The sequence below is a fragment of the Triticum aestivum genome, chromosome 6B (assembly GCF_018294505.1).
Source record: "Triticum aestivum cultivar Chinese Spring chromosome 6B, IWGSC CS RefSeq v2.1, whole genome shotgun sequence".
Taxonomy (NCBI): Eukaryota; Viridiplantae; Streptophyta; class Magnoliopsida; order Poales; family Poaceae; genus Triticum; species Triticum aestivum.
This window is the reverse complement of record NC_057810.1, coordinates 262,583,523-262,603,747: the sequence shown is the minus strand read 5'-3', so window position 1 is coordinate 262,603,747 and position 20,225 is coordinate 262,583,523. Positions and strand designations below refer to the sequence as shown.

The window sequence follows — 20,225 nt, the reverse complement described above, 5'->3', positions numbered from 1 at the left end:
GTGCACGGTGACTTTGTTGAAAATTGGGGAAGGCCGGGGTCGCCTGCACGGCCACCTCCATCTGCATCGTGGTATAGCTCCTGGCATGAGGAACTGGCGCAGGAGCCGTGGATGTAGAGATCGACGGCATGGGTGTTGCGGCAGTGAGGACAGGGTTGGGTGGGGCGGCTAATAATGCCGGGTTTAGAATTAATAATTAACCGACCAAAAACTTAGGGTAGGTTAATTGTTCGAACCAACTCTAGAAAGCCAGGCTGCCAGGTTTTATTTGGAGGTCTCGAGAAATATCAGAGTCAACTTAAAGAAAACCATGTCAGTCATTCCAATAAAAAGCAACCTCTCCAAAACCGAACTGGGTTTTGTTGTCCTGGTTGTAGCTACATTGGAGTCGATTTCGAAAATCGACTCTAGTTGGTGCGGATAGATTTTTTCGGAGCGTTTGTGTGAATCTCGACAATCCAGATTTTGTTCTTGAAAAAAAAACAATGGCCTATTTGTAAAAACCCAGACCTCCTTGATTTTTCTTCGGCTTTTGCTTTGGGTGTAATAGGTTTTTCTTTAAACTGTCGCTCTGGATTTGTACAGATTGTCCAGCCTTTTTTTTCTCGAATACGCATAGAGCGTATCATTTCATTGATAGAGAGAAGAGTTTACATGCGCTTGGCCGAGCCACACACTCGTGGCCAGATCTACGCAAAGTTACGGTTACAAGGTTCGATCAAGGCGGTTCAAAAATGAAGGAGCGCAGTCCTTTTGCGCCAGCCGTGGCCCACATTTCTGCCCTGGCAAGAGCGGCACGAGAGGCCTCGGTAACTGATGGGCGGATGCCGTCAAAGGTGCAAGCATTTCTATGCTTCCAGAGAGTCCAGGTGACGATGATCACAAGCGAGGCCGTGCCTTTTCGAAGGGAAGCCGGGGCAGAGGATGTGGATGCCTGCCACCAATCGAAGAAGGGCTCATGGCCGAGAGGTATGCTGCTGGTAAGCCGTAGCCTGGAGAATACTTCATGCCACACCATGCGAGAGAAGGAGCAACCAATCAAGAGGTGTTGCATGGTTTAGTGGCCTGATCGCAGAATGCACAAGCGTGGTTGTGTGACAGTCTATGGCGTGTGAGTCTCTCGTTTGTCCAGCACCGGTCTTGCAAGGCCAGCCATATGAAGAACTTGATGCTAAGAGGGGCCCAAGTCTTCCAGGTGAGCGTGGCATGCGGGGATGAGATGGAGCCGAGGAAGAGAGCGTCGTAGCAGGTTTTTACAGAGTATGTGCCATTTGCTGTCCATGGCCACCGAAGAATGTCGGGTTGCCTTTGCTGCACGGTTTGTGTCCGCCCTTTTTGGATCGTTCAGAAATGGCCATATTTTCACATGGATATGAGTAGTTCATGCTTTATTATTCTAACTAGCAAAAGAGCCTGTGCGTTGCAATGAAAGAAAAAAAACATAATCTCCAAAGGCCATGACAACATTTTGCTGCATCACCGATAACATTTTGGCGAACATTTTGTTCAATTTCATTAACATTTTTAATACATGAACTTAAAAAAATCATGAACATTTCTTGATTTACCAAACTTTTGTTTTCAAAACTTTAACTTTTTTAATATTCTAGCATACTTTAAAAAATATGAACATTTTTGAATCCACAAAAAAAATTATGATTTACTTATTTTTTTTATTAAAAAATGTCTTTTTAAAATTTTCGAACTTTTTTGAAGTAGCAAATTATTTAAAGGAGAAAAAATCGAAAACGGAAAATAAAAATGAAAAATTTAAAACAAAATTTAAAAACAGGCCGCCCGCACATGGGCCGGCTCAAACGGGTGTGCTACGTCTTCTCCCAGCGCGCAAAGCGCAGTATAAGAGATCCCTACTCCGTGGGCCAGCTCAGGTGGGGGATTCCCCTGTGCGAAACATTTTTTGTCACTTAACAGGTGGCATCGGTGGGTAATATTACAACTTTTGGGGGTAATTTATGTGATGTACCGTCAGAAGCATTAATAACTTTGGGGATACCTCAGACCACATAAGTATTCACACCATAAGACGGACGACAAATTCACGACAGTGCATAAATCAAATGTAAAGGATCCATATCAGATGAGACAATTTCAAAACTTTGGCAAAATATAGACGAAGGAAAAGAGTGTAAATCATATGATTCTCGCATCACCGATGCTTTACAGTTTTAGTATTCTATATTACATGAATAAGATGACATGCTAATGACATGAGTTTGTCTAAGATGCATGATGTGGATAATTATGTGACAAATTATGATGTGACAAACATGCATGACTTGGTGAGATGGAGGTTGCATGTTGTAACAACTCAAGGTGTAGTGAGTATGGTGCATGCATGATAAATAGTTCTAGTGGATGTTGACATGTCAAACTTGATGAGGTGGAAGGCTGCATGTTGAGAAGCAGGGGATGAACTTTTAAGAATGGAGGATTAGTAATGTGATTGAACATAAACAGGGAAAGCACATGAATTACTAGAACTAGTGCTGCTAGTACAGGTGCATGTCCGACTAACCACATACACGCACAAATTTATGAAATAATGAATAAAAATTTGACTAGGAAAAAACGACTCAATCCGCCCGGAGTGCGATCTGAGCGCACGCCCACATATGGAAATGCCAAATGTTGTAGGATGGGCCCGTACGGGGCTAGTACCAGAACACGATCATGAACGACGATATGAGAGCGAGCAGCAAGCAAACGTCATGGATCATTCATTCGACCACTGCTCGGACAACGCGAGCAGCTCTTCCAAGTAGTCTGCTCCTAGGTCCTCCAGCTCCAGCACGCTCGACGCAGCAGCAGCAGCAGGTTGCTTCTTCTTCATGTCACCCTGGCCCTTGCCCTTGGGAGTGCGCTTCCGGATGCAGTGGCGCCTCTTGAGCGCCAGCACAGGCGAGTCGTCCTTCCCCGCGTCCGCGGCTTCGCCGAGCTTCAGCACGCGCAGCGACTCCCGGACTCGCTCCACCGGGAAATTGAGCACGGCCGCAGTTCCGCGCGACGTGTAGGCCGCCTGGTCGTAGGCCAGCGCAGCGGCCTCCGGGGTGTCGAAGGTGCCCAGCCACACGCGCTCGCCGCTGCGCGTGGAGTCCCGGATCTCCGCGGCGTACTTGCCCCACGGCCCCCTCCGCACGCCGATCAGCTGCGGAGACTCGGCGTTGGCCTTCTTTGCCTCGTGCTGCTCCGCCCAGGATGGTGCAGCAGGTGAGATCGACGTGGCCTCCATGAGCGCGCTGAACTGGTCCATGTCCATGCCCATGCCCATAGCACTCGCGGCACCATCGTACTGATAGCTGCTGCCGCCGAAATTGAGGTACTGTGGCTGCTGCTGCTGCGGGTAAGGAGCAATGTCGTCGTCGGCTGCGTAGGACTGGGCCGCAGAGGAGTTGGTGATGTCGTAGGCGGCATAGGAGTAAATTGCTCAAAGCCACCACATTTGTGGCTAGGGTACTTCAAAACCACCGCTTTTGCCGAAAACTACAAAAAACCACCAACTCTGCGGCAAGTGAGTAATAGATTACACTAATTCGATATTGAGCCGTGTATAATAGCAAAACTGACAGATGGGACCCGTCTGTCTGGGCTGATGTGGCGAAGATTTTTTCTAGTCAAAGTTTGACCTGCTGAGGTGGATGGGGGTCCCACTTGTCTGCCTCGCACCTCCTTCTTCCTCAAATTTCTCCCTCCCTCCCCTTCTGACCAGCACCGGCGGCGGCTGAGGCCGAGCTGAAGGAGGGGCGCCCGCCGGCAAGCTCCGCCTCGCGCCTTGCAGTGAGGCTGCCTCGCGCTCGCCTCGCCGGTAAGCCCAAAGCCCCGCCTGGCCCCGTGCCCGCCTCGTCCCGCGACTGAGCGCCTGGATCCAGACGCGAGGATCAAGCCCGCCTCGCGCCCGCCGGCCTCGCCCCGCACCCGCGCTTGCAGTGCCACCGCGCCCGCTATTGCAGTGCCGCCGTCCCGCGCCCGCTATTGCAGCGGCCGTCGCCCCCGCCCACCGGCAAGATCTCCTTGCAGCGTCGCCGCCCCGCGCCATCACCGCCGCCTCCCTTCCCCTGAGGCGCATCGCCGCCCCGTCGTCGACGTGGAGCTCGAGCTCGCAGCCCACCGCCGACCAAACTTACGGCTGCACCGCCGCTGCCTCTAGTCGCCATTGACTTGGGTGGAAAAAGAAAAATTGATGAAAATAGATGAGAAGCTGACTGGTGGGGCCATCGTCCACCTCAACATATTTTCCATGGAGGCATGCCAAATCAGCCTGACATGTGGGTCCCACCCGTCAGTTCCACTGTTAGACGCGGCTCAGTTTTGAATTAGTGTGATTTGTTACTCACTTGCCGCGGAGTTGGTGGTTTTTTGTAGTTTTCGACAAAAGCGGTGGTTTTGGAGTATCCTAGCCACAAATGTGGTGGCTTTGAGCAATTTACTCGCGGCATAGTAGTGGTTGTCGTAGGAGGACTGGGGCTGGGTGGAAGGAGACTGCTGGTATTGGTAGCCATAGGAGGAGGGCTCGGAAGTGGCATAGCTCATGGCGTAGTAGCATGGGTTGTCATCATTTGTATAGGATCCATTGTTGTTGTCGTAGTAGCCGTAGCCGTAGCCGTTGTGGTTAGGTTCCATCACTTGGTACCCCTGGCTAGGCTAGTCTCGCTTGCTTAATCAGGCAGATAAGCACTTAAGCTCGGTTGGGGACGACTATATTTAGCTAATTAAGCAACTAACGTAACGAAACCTTATACAGAGCGACTTGCCGCAAATAACAACAGCTACTGAGTTTGACTTGAGCATAAGAAAATGTGGTCAAGTTAGGGGAGACAGGCCACCTCCATCACCGTCTACACGATTGTGCGGATCTTAGAGGGAGATTGACACAATCCGTATGCGCATTCTTGTATCCTGGTTCTGATTCTTGCACGCTCTTCCAGATTCTCTCCATTTCTCTCTAACTTCTCCTTTCCCATACCATGCATGCATCACCCCGGACCCGGAGCAGTAAGCCAGGAAGCACTAGACGGAAAAAAATGTATAACAAAAGACGCTGATCGAAGCTCACATGCCGACTGCGGCTGCTGCATCTGGGACAGATGTGCAGGTTATATCTTATATGTTCCCCAACATTGGCCAGACAAAGCAACAATGATCGCAGGAGATCAATGACGCTTCGCGGAAAGCAGTTGAGGGCCGGAGATAGCTTGCAAGCACATGAAGCGGCTGTGGCTGCTAAAGTGCAGATCGATCGCCAAGATACTATTATGTGTGATTTAAAACTGCAGATGACATCACCAGTGTATGTGGCACGTACGTTTCAGTATGTTCAGGGATATATACATCTGTACATGTCTGGAGTATCCAGCCTACTCGATCTTCTATGGAAAGTCCAAACCACGCCGCCGCCGCCTCACGTGCGCCGGTGCTGACGTCGACGCCGATCCTCACCCCCGCGCGCCGTCGCCGAAGTTCCACGGCCCGCGGGTTATCTCTCCTGGCCATCAAGAAGGCCGCTTCTCAGCTCCTTTTCTTTTTCTTTTGCTGGGTAACTGTTTTCTGTTTAACCAGCTAGTAGAAGATGTAGCGGTCTGTAAATTTGGAATGTGAATCATGTACACGTGTACATACCTGCTTTTTTTTTTCTTGAAAACAGTACAAACGCAAAGCAATCATATATATATATATATGCGCATACACTCACCCCTATGAATGCACACACGCACACCCTATCCCTATGAGGCATCGAAGTCACCATAGACGCCTCGTAGTTGAGGGGCAGGATAAATGCGAGCACCAGTATTGAACCCTGATGGGTTAGTATACCACTGTCCATTTAACCATCCAATCAGAGATTGGTTTGTGTATACATATCCATTTGTAATATATTTTATAAGTCAACCAAGTAGTAACCCCCATGGTACTGTACATATAGAATCCAGTTGACCCTAGTGGCAAATCAAGAATGAGATTTCCTACCCCAAAGAAAACAATGAGATTTCCTATTGATTCCACAAGTTTATCTAGTTAAGTCAAACATATCATTGTTGACAAAACAAATAAGTCAAATATCTTAACCAACATGACCGTCCAATGATGACGATGATAGCGACGGCTTGTTTAACTGGGTTATTTCGATAAAGGACATTTCATTGAATTGATATATCTAGGCGATAAACTATTAAAGATCCAGTTAAGCAATAGTGTAGAGTATTTTTCAATCAGATCTTGCGACGAAGAACAACTTAACATGTTTCAGTATATACATTTCACCAAACAAATTTCAGCTCAGCATGTTAAAATCTTTCTGTGGGAATTAGTTCGGAATAGAATACCAAGTGGCGACCAAGTTAGAAAACGACATGGCCTGGGCGATGGGAAGTGCCCTTGTTGCCGGATGGATGAGGATAGTAAGGCCACTTCTCTGGTTGAAGTCACCAATCAACAAGAGCTCAGTTTGGAATTCCATCTTCACAAGTATTCCAACAATTCAATGAGCTTTCTGCAATGCTACACAACAGAGAGATTTCCACAGCTAGGGACATTTGGAAATATACTTGGTCCACTCAACATTACTCCTCTATGAAGATGTACAAGAATATATTGGGACCCAGTTTTGAGCATGGTGTTTTTTCAAAACTTTGGAAAACATCATGTCGACTCAGATATCAGATTTTTTTCTGGCTTCTACTTCATGACAAGATCAACACCAGGAATATGATAGCCAGAAGAAATATGCATCTACCAGACTATTCCTGTGTACTCTGCTCAGAGGAAGTTGAAGAAACTCTGGGTCACCTTTTCTGGGATTGTTCATTTGCACTCTCATGTTGGGACTCTATTGCCCCTGGCAGACAACGGGGCATTTCCACTTTTGATGAGATCTCAAACATCTCTAGACAGCTACCACAAGCCATTGCACTGGATATCATTCTAGCAAGTTGTTGGGGCATCTGGTCTGTTAGAAATGATAAAATATTTCGAACCGCACCAGCATGTCTAGGTACCTGGAAGTATTATGTGAAAGACAGACTCTGGGAAGCGCAACTTCGAGCAAAGACTGGGAAAGCAGAGCACCTCAAGTCCTGGACAGAACTCCATTTGTAATATGATTATTATTCAGTTTCCTAGAGAGGGTGTTGGCTGAAATTGACTTCATGCCCGATGTATTTTATTTTCTTTCTTGTTGTACTCACTTTAATTTAATGAAAATACCGTAGAACGATTGTTCTACGGTCAAGGTTTCGAAAAAAATGTATTGTGGCTCGGTTCATCTGGAGTGTGATCCGCGAGATGACCGGATGTGATGATTGAAATTCCACGAGTTTCAACGTTCTTTTTCAGCTCATATCCCACACGTCGGGCAAAGGCGCTAGAAGCCTAGAATTGTGTGGATTGGGATGGGTGCCATGTCTTGGGCATGGGTAACACTACACCTACGTAATGGTTCTTACATATAGTCTGAGTTGGCAATCTTATATTGGTTAGTAATTGGGCCCCGGGCCCACCCTTGAAATCAGGGGTAGTTTAGTTAGTGGGAAAGGTAAGTACGTAGATTACGTTAGAAGCTTTACATAGATGTAGCATTTTTGCTTGGGCATTATGGTACGCTCACAACAAAGCTCTGATCTTGGGAGTTGTATTTAAACATCCGGCTGGTCTAATTTATAAATTGTGATCCTATTGCAGCTACGGAGAGCTCTGAGGAGACGATGGGACCGTGTTTGGCTTGACAGCCTCATCAGCAACCTTTGTGACAAGTGCAATCAGCTTCAAGCGGCATCAGGGGTCGATAATACGAGCTAGGGCGTCTATGGTCCTTGGTGCTGCTACCATCATGCAACGGCAATAATCCTGGAGGCTGCTACTACCTCCATCTGGGTTTATTGGTCCCCATTGTATTTCGTGCTAAATTTTGACCATAGATTAAACTAACCAAATTTCACGCATGTCACTAAACATTATATTTTTGAAAACTATGTTCAAATACGAATCCAATGAGATAATTTTTCTTGACATGCATTAACATTTTGTTAGTTAAATTTTTGGTCAAAATTTGGCACAAACTACAAAGGGGGCCTATAAACCAGGACGGAGGTAGTATAAACTTTCGTCATGTTACGCGCTACGTCGCGAGATGGGTCATTGTTGGCCTTGTTAGATAATAACGAGAAATAAACGAGACAAAGAGACACGGATTTTTACGTGGAAACCCTTGCGGGAGAAAACCACGGAACGCACGGCGGCGTATCATTATAATTGGGAGGAGTATTACATTACACGAGAGGACAAACCCTCTACGTGCTAATCTGGTGGAGATCTCTCTCATCTATTCTATGACTAGCTGGTACTATATAAAGGGGCAAACAACTCTCTTTCTTGGTGGACACGAAACAGAGTTGTAGTCATGCTACGTCTAGCACGGTTGGCATGCCGTAGTCCGGTAGGACTCCATCCGTAGTACAATACTTGTATGGGATTCGGAACACAATAAAATAACACTCCACCTTGAGACGAAATCCCTTACAATAATCATAGATAGCATCAACTCCCCAATTAAAGTTATCACAAGTAAACCTTGTGCCTGGAAACATCCATAGGACTAATAAACTTCTCATGAAGTCATATTGAGCAAATCAATCAGTAGGTCGTCCAGAAAACAGCACAACTATCAACAAAGTAGACTAACAAAACTTGGTCTCCCAATAAAAGTCTGAGTTTGTGCCACTGACCACAGAAACTGAAACTGCACAATCATCAAATGACATAAGTCATCATATCTCCTGTGGTGCCTGAACGAGCGCATAGCTCATAGTGCAACATCTTGATGCACATCGCATTGTGAAGAACTCATCTCACAGAATCTGAACATGCTTCAAAACAGAAAGCACAAACCTCGGCAAACAATACTCATGCAAGAGCATATGGTACGGATGGCATCGCGTGCACCCAAAAAACTGCCGACTTGTAGTGGTTAATGAAAATCCATGACATGATCATAAACTGTCCTTGTAGAACAAATATCGGATGAAGGAACCATCTTAACATGCAACGGAGTTTCAACTCTGCAATAGACCCCTCTTGAAAGAGCAAAGACAACTGAATTGCACTTGAAACTTAACAACGCTAAATGTTGTAGTATCTAGCAGAAACAAATCAATCTCCTTCTTGCACCTCAACTGATTCTCATCACGAACATGAATATCAAACAAAACCTTCACATGCATAACAGCAAAATACTATGGAGAGAATAGTGTATATGCTGGCTACCAACAGGCTTAATAATTACCTCCTCCATACCTTTTTTTTCTTGATAACTGAATTGTGTTCTTCAAATAACTGCAGCAAATTGCATCCATTATCCCGACGGGCCATAATCCTCAAAACTCCACCTTGAAGAAAAACTGAGTGCATCCTGATAATTGGCTTGCGCCAACAATGCTCGCATCTCGACTTGCCATAGGGTAAACTTTGTGTCATGATCCAGCAGCGGAACATCGTACTTCATGGATGCCATGAGTAGATTAAATCTGTGTTCACAAAGTAGTACAAGCCCGTAGAAAAAATTCTTGACAGAATTAATATGCAGAGCGAAGATAGCACCTAGTAGCCTTCGCGTGGATATAGCAATTGAGGAGAAAAAATAGATTCTAGTACTCAACTGTACTAGCCTTTACGTGAGATGTGTAGTAGTAACAAATCCAAGTAGTGCTCATGTACTTGGCTTCACGTGGGTACTGGTAGTAGTACTAATGATCCGGTTGAATCAAAGCAGCAGCAACGTAGCCTTGTAATCTCACGTAAGTAGTACTGGACCTCCTCGGGACTTGATCCTGTACGGGAGGCGTGAAGCTGCAGCAACGCGCGGCTCGGCGGATCGGCCTGCTCGGTGGATAGCGCACGGCTTTGTAGGGCGACGCAGCAGCGCAGATTGTTTTTCTGTCGGTCTCGTCGGATTAATCGATATGACTTCGAATCGCCAGTCGCGTCGGCGGCGGTGCACAGGACGCCGTAACCCTAATTCTCTCGTCTCAAAAATCTCGTATATGCAACTTGGCTCTGTATACCACTTGTTAGATAATAATGAGAAATAAACGAGACAAAAAGACACGGATTTTTACGTGAAAACCCTTGCGGGAGAAAACCATGGAACGCACGGCGGCGTATCATTATAATTGGAAGGAGTATTACATTACACGAGAGGACAAACCCTATACGTGCTAATCTGGTGGAGATCTCTCTCATCTATTCTATGACTAGCTAGTACTATATAAAGAGGCAAACAACTCTCTTTCTTGGTGGACACGAAACAGAGTTGTAGTCATGCTACGTCTAGCACGCTTGGCATGCCGTAGTCCGGTAGGACTCCATTCATAGTACAATACTTGTATGGGATTCGGAACACAATAAAATAATTCGTAGTACAATACTTGTATGGGATTCGGAACACAATAAAATAACAGGCCTTGTAAAATGTTACTTCCGCTTGCGCTTACCTCCATGTGGCGCCTTTACATTCCTATTCTGCTTGCTCTAAACCTTAACTTAAGGGTCTTATTCTAAGATCGGGCAATACCTAGTTTTTAAAAGAAGATACCAAACAAATATGAGTATATGGCTTCAGCTAAAAAAATAGATATACTTATGTACTCGACATGTCAAAAATCAGTATGCCTTCAGCTAAAAGAATATCAATATATGGCTTAGTGGAAAGTAGCCATACCCAAGGTGAGAATGGCTACCAAACATGAGTGTCAAAGTTATAGTGGACGGACTCCTTGGAGCCCCTTTTTTTAAAATTTTGTAATCATATTTAGAAGTTTTTTTAAATCAATTATAGTTAAACTAATTCAGATGTGTCATTTCCCTCCCTAATTATCACAATCCATTTGTTGCATGATGCACAGCCATATTACGTGTTTGAAATGTGAGGATAACTCTGGATCCCGCATCGATCGATCTGTGCACACAGACATGTATACTATGTAATTAGACACAATTGAAATGTTAAACATTAAACGAAACAAATTGGTTTAAAAGGAGAAAGACAAACCAGAGACCAACTACATAGGACATGCCTCATGACAAAAACTGCATGATCCTACAACAAACCCGGCATTGATCGGGTGACATGTGACCTAACAAAGGGCGCAAGATTCCAACACAACACCTTCAAGAAGGAATCAACAATTGCACGCGAATATTGGCTAACCCTCCAGAGGGAAAACTTAGGGTTGTCACCCCCTGAAGTAGAACTTTGAGCCAACACCTTCTATAAGGAAACCACGTGCGGAGATTGGCACTGCTTGATCCAGTCAGAAGGACAATTCGCAGACTTTTAACTAGAGGGAATGCACCTCAATGTCAGCCACCAATGCTGTCATCCACCTCTCTAACAGCCTGCTCCCACAGAACTAGACAGCCAAAGGAGAATTGCTAAATGAAAAGAAGGCATCACACCACTTCTCCTCAATGGTTGTCGTATGCACGAGATGCGAGCGCCCAGAACCTGTTGGGAGCTACAACTACAGGAGGCGGTGGATCCACGAATTAGGCATAGGCGAGTTGGAGATGGCACCTCAACCAGGGAGGGGGAAGAAGGGGCAAGCGCCGAGGAGCATAGGGAACCGCCGGTGGTGAGGGAGGAGGGAGGAGGGGAGAGGGAGGGGAGGGGGAGAGCGGGAGATAGTGAATTTTCCTAACACCTTTATGGACTCATTGTGTTTTGTAACCTTCAAGATGCGTTAATAAAAGAAATGTCTTTGTCAATCAATAAAAAAAGTTTAGTTAGAGCATGTACAGCCGGGCACCCCAAACCGAATAAGGCTTTGTCTAACCGGTTGTGCGCGTAACTTGTATCTCTGCCGCTTGCTGCTCCATATGGATCCACACCCATTGCATGCGCATGGCCCCTCTTCCTGTCCTTTTTTCTGCTCACTGACACATGCATGCCTACATGAACACATGCATGCATACAACATCTTTCCTCTCTCCTCAAAACTCATTACTTTAAGTTTTCTTTTGACAGTTTAGATGGTTCATATCTTAAAAATAAGATTTTTGTTTTTGAAATTTTTTATATATTTGATCTTCCGGTGTTAAGATCTTTAGAACAAGATCAGTCTTGCATAAATTTTAAACACAATTTTGTTAACCAAAATTGAAATACAACTTTATAGTAGTTTATTAGTGTTTTTAGTGAGGAACTTTGCTAGAAACAATGAAGAACTTATGATTTTTATTGTAAAGTTCTAAATAAGTAGAACCAGGAGTTGAAGAACTACGCATCTCAAACGCCTGGGTGGGCGGACCAGTCGCAAAAATTTGACCCACCCGGTACCTCAAACTGGCCTCAAACGTCCAGGCTGTCCGGCGCCCCTCACATCCAGTCCAAATCTAGGCGGATACGGGCGGCCCGGGCATGCCCGGACACGTCCGCCTGACAGGCCCGGCCCACCACCGACCCCATAGTTGTCCCACAAAATCCTCAATCTGACGCCTAGCTCTGAACCCTAGCTCACTCCACTCGCCTCCTCGCTCCATCCTATCCTCTTCCTTCCCACATTCCGATCCAATCTGGCGCAATGTCGAGCTCCGGTAGCCACTCCGGCTCCGGCCTCGACTACGATAAGGAGCTAGCCCTCCGCATTGCCTTGGAGCGATCCAAGGTGGACACAAGGGGCAGCTCCAGATCTTCAGTGTTTCTGCAGCTCCCGCGCCGGTGCAGGGCGGGCGCTAGAGCTTGACCCTCCCGGCCTGCGCTCAGCTCCGACAGGATAGCACAGTTCCCACCGCCCCCATGTTGTTCCCTTCCCCTGTCGGCCGCTCCTCCACGCAGGCAGCGGTGGGTGCTAGTGCCCGCGTCGCCGGCCGCACGCGCACTCCAGAATCGGAGGCGTGTGCCCGCGCAGCGGGCAAGGGATGCGGCGGAGCGGTCCGTGCGCCATCGCCGCGGTGTGCCGGCGGAGCCCGACAAGGACGAGCGGCTACTTGCATGGGTCTACCGCCGGCCGCTCACGACGGCGGAGACGGACGCTCGTCGTCTCCGGTGGAAGAACGCAAGGGCACTCCGGCTAGCCATAGAGCAGTCGAAGCGGGAGATGAATGAGGCAGTGACGGAGGCGACTCAGCTCGCCAAGTTGAAGCGGTAGCAGGACAAGGCCGTCCACCAGATGAAGGGGCTGATTGTCCTGTCTGACTCCGACTCCGACTCCGACAACAACGACGGCAACAGCTCCACCTCCTCCTCCGACGACCAAGATTCTCCACCAGCTGCGAACACCTACAGCTGCGCCGGCGACCGAAAGGGCAAAGGCCCGGCGCGGAAGTGGTGATCCCGCTCCTCCTCCTATGTTTATATCTTTTTAGTTGTTGATGTTTAAGAACTTGTCCGAGGACGAACACAACAGATCTTTTGGATGATGTCAAGTTCGTTTATTTCCGTTTGCAGCCGATTTTGTTGTCCGTTTGCAGTCGATCTTTTTCCCGTTGTATGATTATGTAGAGTAGCTCACGTTACATGTACAGTGTGGATATAGTGTACCGGATATGAGATATGCGGGTGTGGATATAGTGTACCGGATATGAGATACGCGGATGTAAAGAGGAAAACAAAGACGTGCCCGGTTAATGTCCACGGATGCGCAGGCGTGCCTGTTAGCATTTGAGGGACCGAATTAGCTCATCACGACCGTAGATGCTCTTACAGAATACGCCCTCTGCCCCGCAAGTATATACTATAGCAAAATATAGGTCCGGAACTTGACTATTCGTCGGGTGGTCATCGCACGTCGCTTACTGTACTTCACGGTAATTCGAATATTTTCTTCATCCAGGTACATTTTAAGATGTCCGTCTGGCCAGATTTATTCCGTCGTCTGTCTGGCTGCTGCCTCTCTACGTCCAGACGACAGTCCCATGCTGCTGCCTGCTGCTATACTAACAGGGGCACACGAGAATACAGATTTGGTTCCGGTGTCTGTCTGGCTGCTGCCTCTCTACGTCCACACGACAGTCCCAGGCTGTTGTTGCACTACCAGGAAGGCAGGAACACACAACAATACAGAGTAGAGACACCGGTCTCGTCCTGATAAAAGGAAGCTGCGTAGCAAGCAGAGGAGCACTAGACCATCGACCAACAAAACGCCAAGGTTTTCGATCTGGCCATGTGCCTAGGTTATGACAAAATTTTAAGAATTGATAGGTCAACAGAATCAGGATGGTCGTACAGGAAGACAGGTTCCACCCCATACTTATAAGTTTTTCCTCTACGTCCACACTAGTCCCATACTACTGATGCAGGGACTCCTAGAAATAATCTTTGATTCTTTTATCAAAATGGTAAGAACAAACTACCCGGCCTCTGCACCCTCGTATAAACACAACCATATATTTTGTTAAAATTGATAAATAACAACAAGGATCAAGTCATAAACATGCAGAATACAAGACACAGTCAACTATGGCAAACCTATTAGAAGGCATGAAGAAAACATCTACGACTGAGTCAAACTTCTGCCACAGCAACGCCTCCAAAAAGGGGCAATGCCCTAGCATAATTGTTGCCGTATCTGGCCGAAGATGGTCAAGGCAAGGATTTTCATCATGAATGCCAAGACCTGCCAATCAAGGTCAAAACTTGACATAAAGACAACACCTTTAACAAGGTAATGACGCAAGTTCACTGCTCCTAAGTCAGACCAACGAAGGCCGGAATAAGAGTTTTCACCTCAAACATGAAATGTTGTCCCAAACACCATCCTCTTCCGAAAGTTGCACTAGCCAATACTCACCATAGAACCACATTCGTGTCCACCCAAGGAGCCTCACACCTCTCACGACACTCGTGGACCAAAGAAGCACATGCCCCATAGAGTCACCTAGCCGACCACCTCCCGAGGAGGAGTGTCCCGCCACCCCCGGCATTAACGAGAGGAGGTAGTGCGCTATGGAAGCATGGGGCGCCCTCTGTCCTATAACTGACATAGTCACCAAGGAAGCACCAAACTCATTCGACAAATCTGGCTGTTGCCACCGAAGCTTGAGTCTTCCATGCCTGGTCATTCAACCATGTGCATGCTGAACCGCGCCAAACACGTGGCGCGTCGTAGCCAACACACAGACGTCAAGCTCCCTATCTACCGCATGCCCCCTTGCCAAGCCGGATGCCCACTGCCATCTGCAGGTGGGGTCGTCACCTCCACCACGGGCGTCCACCTCCGGCAATGAGATTGAGGCGAGGATGCCCAATTTGCTCCTACTAGCCACCACGGACAACCACTTTACTGCCCTTGCAGCAATGACGATGCATCCATTGCTGAAGTTGCATGGAGCCGCCTAGTGGCGGAGCTTCAGACTGATTGTTGGGCGGGGCATGCTAAGAAACTACACACATCACTTGTTTTTCAAGTCCAATTTTCCTGTCACTCTTCCCTATTTTCTGTTGGGTTGGGCGGGCCAAGGCCCAGTTTGGCCCAACATAGCTCCGACCTAGGAGCCGCCCCCTGATTAAATCGATCCAGTTTGGATTGCAAATGGTCTTCTTCCTAGAGACCTAGGTTTCATCAAACCAGCAAGTGATGATGCATGCAGACAGTGACTACTTGGCGGATAAACACAAGTAAAAAAAAGTACCGAAAGGACAAAAGAAAACCAAAAGTTCAATGCAGATTGGTTTGTTGTTGCAAACATAGTCGGCATAGTGTAGATGATCGTCCCACCAAGAGAGGTTTTTGGCGTCAAAGTCGTCTCCTCATCGTCTCACGTATTGGCAGAACTTTGTGCAAATAACATGTTGAGACTATCACTACCGGACTCGCGGTCTATGCCTACGGCCACGGGCCGTCGGCATAGGCCCCTAGGCCGTCGGCATAGATCTATGCCGACGGCAGCCGTCGGCATAGAGCCGTCAGTCTAGATTACGTCAGCGTACTCCTGTCAGACCGTCGGCATAATAATGCCGTCGGCATAGGGGGGTATGCCGACGGCCCTGGCGCAGCCGTCGACATAGTTTAGCCGTCGGCGTAGTTTTCCGTCTAACGGCAACGGACGGCGCCGTCAAACTGCTGGCGGGTCAGGAGGCGACACGTGGTAGGGCTATGCCTACGGCAAAGCCGTCGGCATAGGTTAAATCTATGTCGACGGCTTTGCCGTAGGCATAGCCCTGCCACGTGTCGCCTCCTGGTGTAACCTGGTGGCATGGCTATGCCTACGGCAAAGCCGTTGGCATAGATATAAATCTATGCCGACGGCTTGGCCGTAGGCATAGCCCTGCCACGTGTCGCCTCCTGGTGGCTCCTGAGCGTATCTATGCCGACGGCTTTGCCGTAGGCATATTTTTTTTATATATTCCCTCTTTTCTCTTTTCCAATTCATTTGACAACATTTCAAAACAGAATAATATGAAATATGACAGTTCATCAACATCATTTAAACATAGTCAAGTTCATCATCTAAAGATCATCACCGGCGAAAGTCCACGAACATAAGAGTAGTGCAAGACATGAAACATCATAAAAGTTGAAACATGAAAGACATGGCACAACGGCCGCATACACTGAATCATCATCGACATCAAGCACCACCGAGTCCACCTCCTCCAAAACCACCCCCACCACCGAGTCCACCTCCTCCAAAACCACCACCACCATCGAGTCCACCTCCGCCAAAACCACCACCAAGTCCACCTCCGCCAAAACCGCCACCGCCAAGTCCTCCTCCGCCAAAACCGCCACCGCGACCACCATCACTCTGCCAGATCGAAGTGACTGGGGTCGACGGAGCAGGAGTCGAGCCACCGGTCCCCTACATGTTTGAAAGAAGATTCTAACGGTAAATATGACATGATAGTGTTGAATGAACGAGAACTAGTTTGTCATTAGTTAGGCAAATTTACTAACCGGAGTATCACCGCCTAGTGCCAGCCATTCCTCGAACGTGGGAATGTGTGGGGCGTCTCCCGCAGGTGGTGGTGGGGGTCCAACTTGTGGTGGCTCCGTGCGGTTAGTCCAAGACGCCAACATAGCCTGGATGTTAGTTAAACAAGTCCACTTAGAAACAAGCCGTGATCAACAAAGTTAGAAGGAATGAAAGTGCAAATTTGAGCTTGGTTTAAGAGGGCAAAACTAACCGCCATCACTTGACGGCTGTAATCATCGTTTGCCTTCACTCGTTGCAAGTACTCCCTCACCTCAATATGCCTATGCTCGAGAAAGGTCTGATATGCCTACAAAATTGAGGTTGTTTCTAAGTGGCAGTGATGAAAATAAACTAAGAAAGATAGAGACAAAGAAGATAAGGGGAAGTACTTACAGCACGTTGGCGGACTAAGGGAGGCTGCGAACGCCCCGTACTCTCTAACGGGCTCGGGTTGGTAGCTCGAAGCCGTGTGTACGAGATCGACGGAGTGACCAAGCCATCGAAACACGGATACCGGCCATGGGACTTACCCTGGATGGCCACCACCGCCGTGTCATCGATCTGAGACAGGGCGACCTCAGGAACGGGAACATCCGGATGCAACTTCTGATAGTTCTGAGTGTAAGACTCCAGGTGTTTCTCGGTGTTGCCGTAGTACTAGCTCTCGCCCTCCTTTCGATCACTCCGCTCGCGGGCCAGCTTCCACGACTCCATGTCTGAGAGCGGCCTTTGCAACTTGTCCTCCTGCAACGTCAAACAGAAGTTAGCCATACATAAGAACATGACGGTAAAGAAGAACCAAAATGCATCTTTCATATAGATATACCTTCATGGCCTTGAAGCCCCAGTGGTTCCTGTTTACTTGGCCGTGTGTCCCGTCTTTTCCACGGTTAGCCCGGGCCTTGATGCTCTTGGCAACAAACTCTGGATCATCACCGACCCACCTATCCACCAAACACGCCCATCCGTCATGCCTTCCATAGCACCAACGAGGAACAACCTATGCAAATTTTAGAAGCATGACATGTGAGCACGAAACATATAGTTGACTCCTTGAAACAATGAAAAGTCAGTAATAGTTACCATCATGAACTGCTCCCTGCTCATGGTAATTTTTTGCCTCTGTGCTTGAGTTTTGGTCATCTTTTGTTGCAGGTAGATGTGGTAGTACTATGAGACGGCAACCCAACGCACCTCGTACTGCAACTGACGAGCTTTCTTCTTTGCAGACGCAAGTAAGACCACGTCGGCTCTGGTCCTTGTGCTCATCAAGAACTCTATAGAGTTGCTGCAATCATGCATAAACCAGAAGCAAACAAGGCATGATTTGAGTGATTCAATGATAAACTATGAACGAAACTAAAGACAAGTGATTCAAAAGGGAACTTACCCAAAATTTGGTGATCACGACCTTAGCGGCCGTCCCGTACTCCGCGTTGCTGCAAGCCTCGTAGTGGGCCCAGCTTGTGGCCAAAACACGCAGCTGTGGGTCCCTGTCTGGCCGCGGGCAGAATAGGCCAGGCCAAAACTGCTTCAACAGGACAGTGAGAAGGTCGTTCGGTTTACGGCCCTTTCCGTGAAGGATCCAGTTACTGCAAAAGAATCAAAGGGTTGCCATGTGTACAATAAAAAAATGTTGTCATGTGTTGAAAGTATGATTGAGATGCACTTACTCTGTCCCCGCAGGTTCAATGAGCCACTTGTGCACCTCGATAGAAGGTGGTGTAGGTACTCCGGCATTACCACGCAGCCACCCCTACGGAGCACCCGGTGGCAAGTCACCCCACAACTCGGGGTCAACCTCCCCTCCACCCTCCTCCTCCTCCTCGGACTCCTCCTCCTCGGCCTCCTCCTCCTCACCCTCCTCCTCCTCGACATCAGGAATATACTCCTCCTCCTCAGACTCAGAAGCTGCATCAGCATAGGAGGGCATCGAAGAAGACCCTCCTATTTCGGACACGGCCCGGAGTTTTTTGGCCCGGTTGCCTCTCCCCCACCTCCTCGTCCTCTAGGGGCTCTCCCCCCACCCCCTCCTCCTCTAGGGTCTCCTCCCCCGCCCCCTCCACCTCCCTGTGAGGTGCCATCCTCGCGTAGTCGGGAGGGAACCTTGTGGGCTCGTCCACACCGGGGAGCAACATCCGGGTCAAACCCATAGCTAAATCCACTCCGTGTAGACCCGACGCGGCAGTTTCCCCCCTCCAGGTGCCGGCGGCGGCGACGTCCGTGACGGGGGGCACACCCCGGAGATGCGTGTCGCCTCTTCGGACATGCCACAACACCATCCCGCATGTATGAGGGCCCGGTACGACGCTTCGGTAGCATTGCTACCCCCCAGGGCCCCCGTCCTGCCTAACCCTGGAGCGGTTGACCACGAGATCTAGCTCTTTGACTTCCCACGGACGGGCTTTGACGAGTGGACCTCTCCAGCCGGTTGTGTTAGTTCGGCCCATAGGGACACCCGGGAGCAATATCCGGGCCAAACCCACAGCTACATCCACTCCATGTAGACCCGACGCGTCCGTTTCCCCCCTCCCGGTGCCGGCGGCGGGGCCGTCCGTGAGGCGAGCCACGCCCCGGAGACGCGTGTCGCCTCTTCGGACATGCCACAACACCACCCCGCATGCATGAGGGCCTGATACGACGCTCCGGTGGCATTGCTACCCCCAGGGCCCCCGTCCCGCCTAACCCTGTAGCGTTTGACCATGAGATCTAGCCCTTTGACTTCCCACGGACGGGCTTTGACCAGTGGACCTCTCCACCCGGTTGTATCGAGTCGGCCTAGAGGGACACCGGGGAGCAACATCCGGGCCAAACCCACAGCTAAATCCACTCCGTGTAGACCCGACGCGTCCGTTTCCCCCCTCCAGGTGCCGGCGGCGGCGCCGTCCGTGACGGTGGCCACACCCCGGAGACGCGTGCCGCCTCTTCGAACATGCCACAACACCACCCCGCATGTATGAGGGCCCGGTACGACGCTCCGGTGGCATTGCTACCCCCCAAGGCCCCCGTCCCGCCTAACCCTGGAGCGGTTGACCACGGGATCTAGCCCTTTGACTTTGCACGGACGGGCTTTGACCAGTGGATCTCTCCACCCGGTTGTGTCGGGTCGGCCCAGAGGGACACTGGGGAGCAACATCCGGGCCAAACCCACAGCTAAATCCACTCCATGTAGACCAGACGCGTCCATTCCCCCCCCCCCTCCAGGTGCCGGCGGCGGCGCCGTCCGTGACGGGGCCACACCACGGAGATGCGTGCCGCCTCTTCGGACATGCCATAACACCATCTGGTTGTGGTAGGTCATCCGA

The 20,225-nt window shown here is 49.0% G+C and overlaps 1 protein-coding gene and 1 long non-coding RNA gene across 2 annotated transcripts; both read right to left on the bottom strand.

Moving 5' to 3' along the window:
* Positions 1–2,734: 2,734 nt before the first annotated feature.
* On the bottom strand, positions 2,735–4,084 carry LOC123139154 (uncharacterized). Its single transcript, XM_044558953.1, has 2 exons — positions 3,685–4,084; positions 2,735–3,444 (listed from the first exon to the last, which is right to left on the bottom strand). The coding sequence occupies exons 1-2, from the start codon at positions 4,082–4,084 to the stop codon at positions 2,735–2,737; spliced, it is 1,110 nt and encodes a 369-aa protein (XP_044414888.1).
* Positions 4,085–16,754: 12,670 nt separating this feature from the next.
* Positions 16,755–17,187, bottom strand: LOC123134060 (uncharacterized). Its single transcript, XR_006465488.1, has 3 exons — positions 17,132–17,187; positions 16,902–17,027; positions 16,755–16,806 (listed from the first exon to the last, which is right to left on the bottom strand). It is a non-coding gene; the product is annotated as an uncharacterized lncRNA (long non-coding RNA).
* Between the last annotated feature and the right edge of the window lie 3,038 nt (positions 17,188–20,225).

Excerpts from the sequence above, each read along its gene's own strand:
- LOC123139154 (XM_044558953.1), bottom strand. The coding sequence starts at position 4,084 with ATGCGCCTCAGGGGAAGGGAGGCGGCGGTGATGGCGCGGGGCGGCGAC. Across the intron at positions 3,445-3,684 it reads GAAATTTGAGGAAGAAGGAG|CAATTTACTCCTATGCCGCC; the intron begins GTGCGAGGCAGA and ends GGTGGCTTTGAG.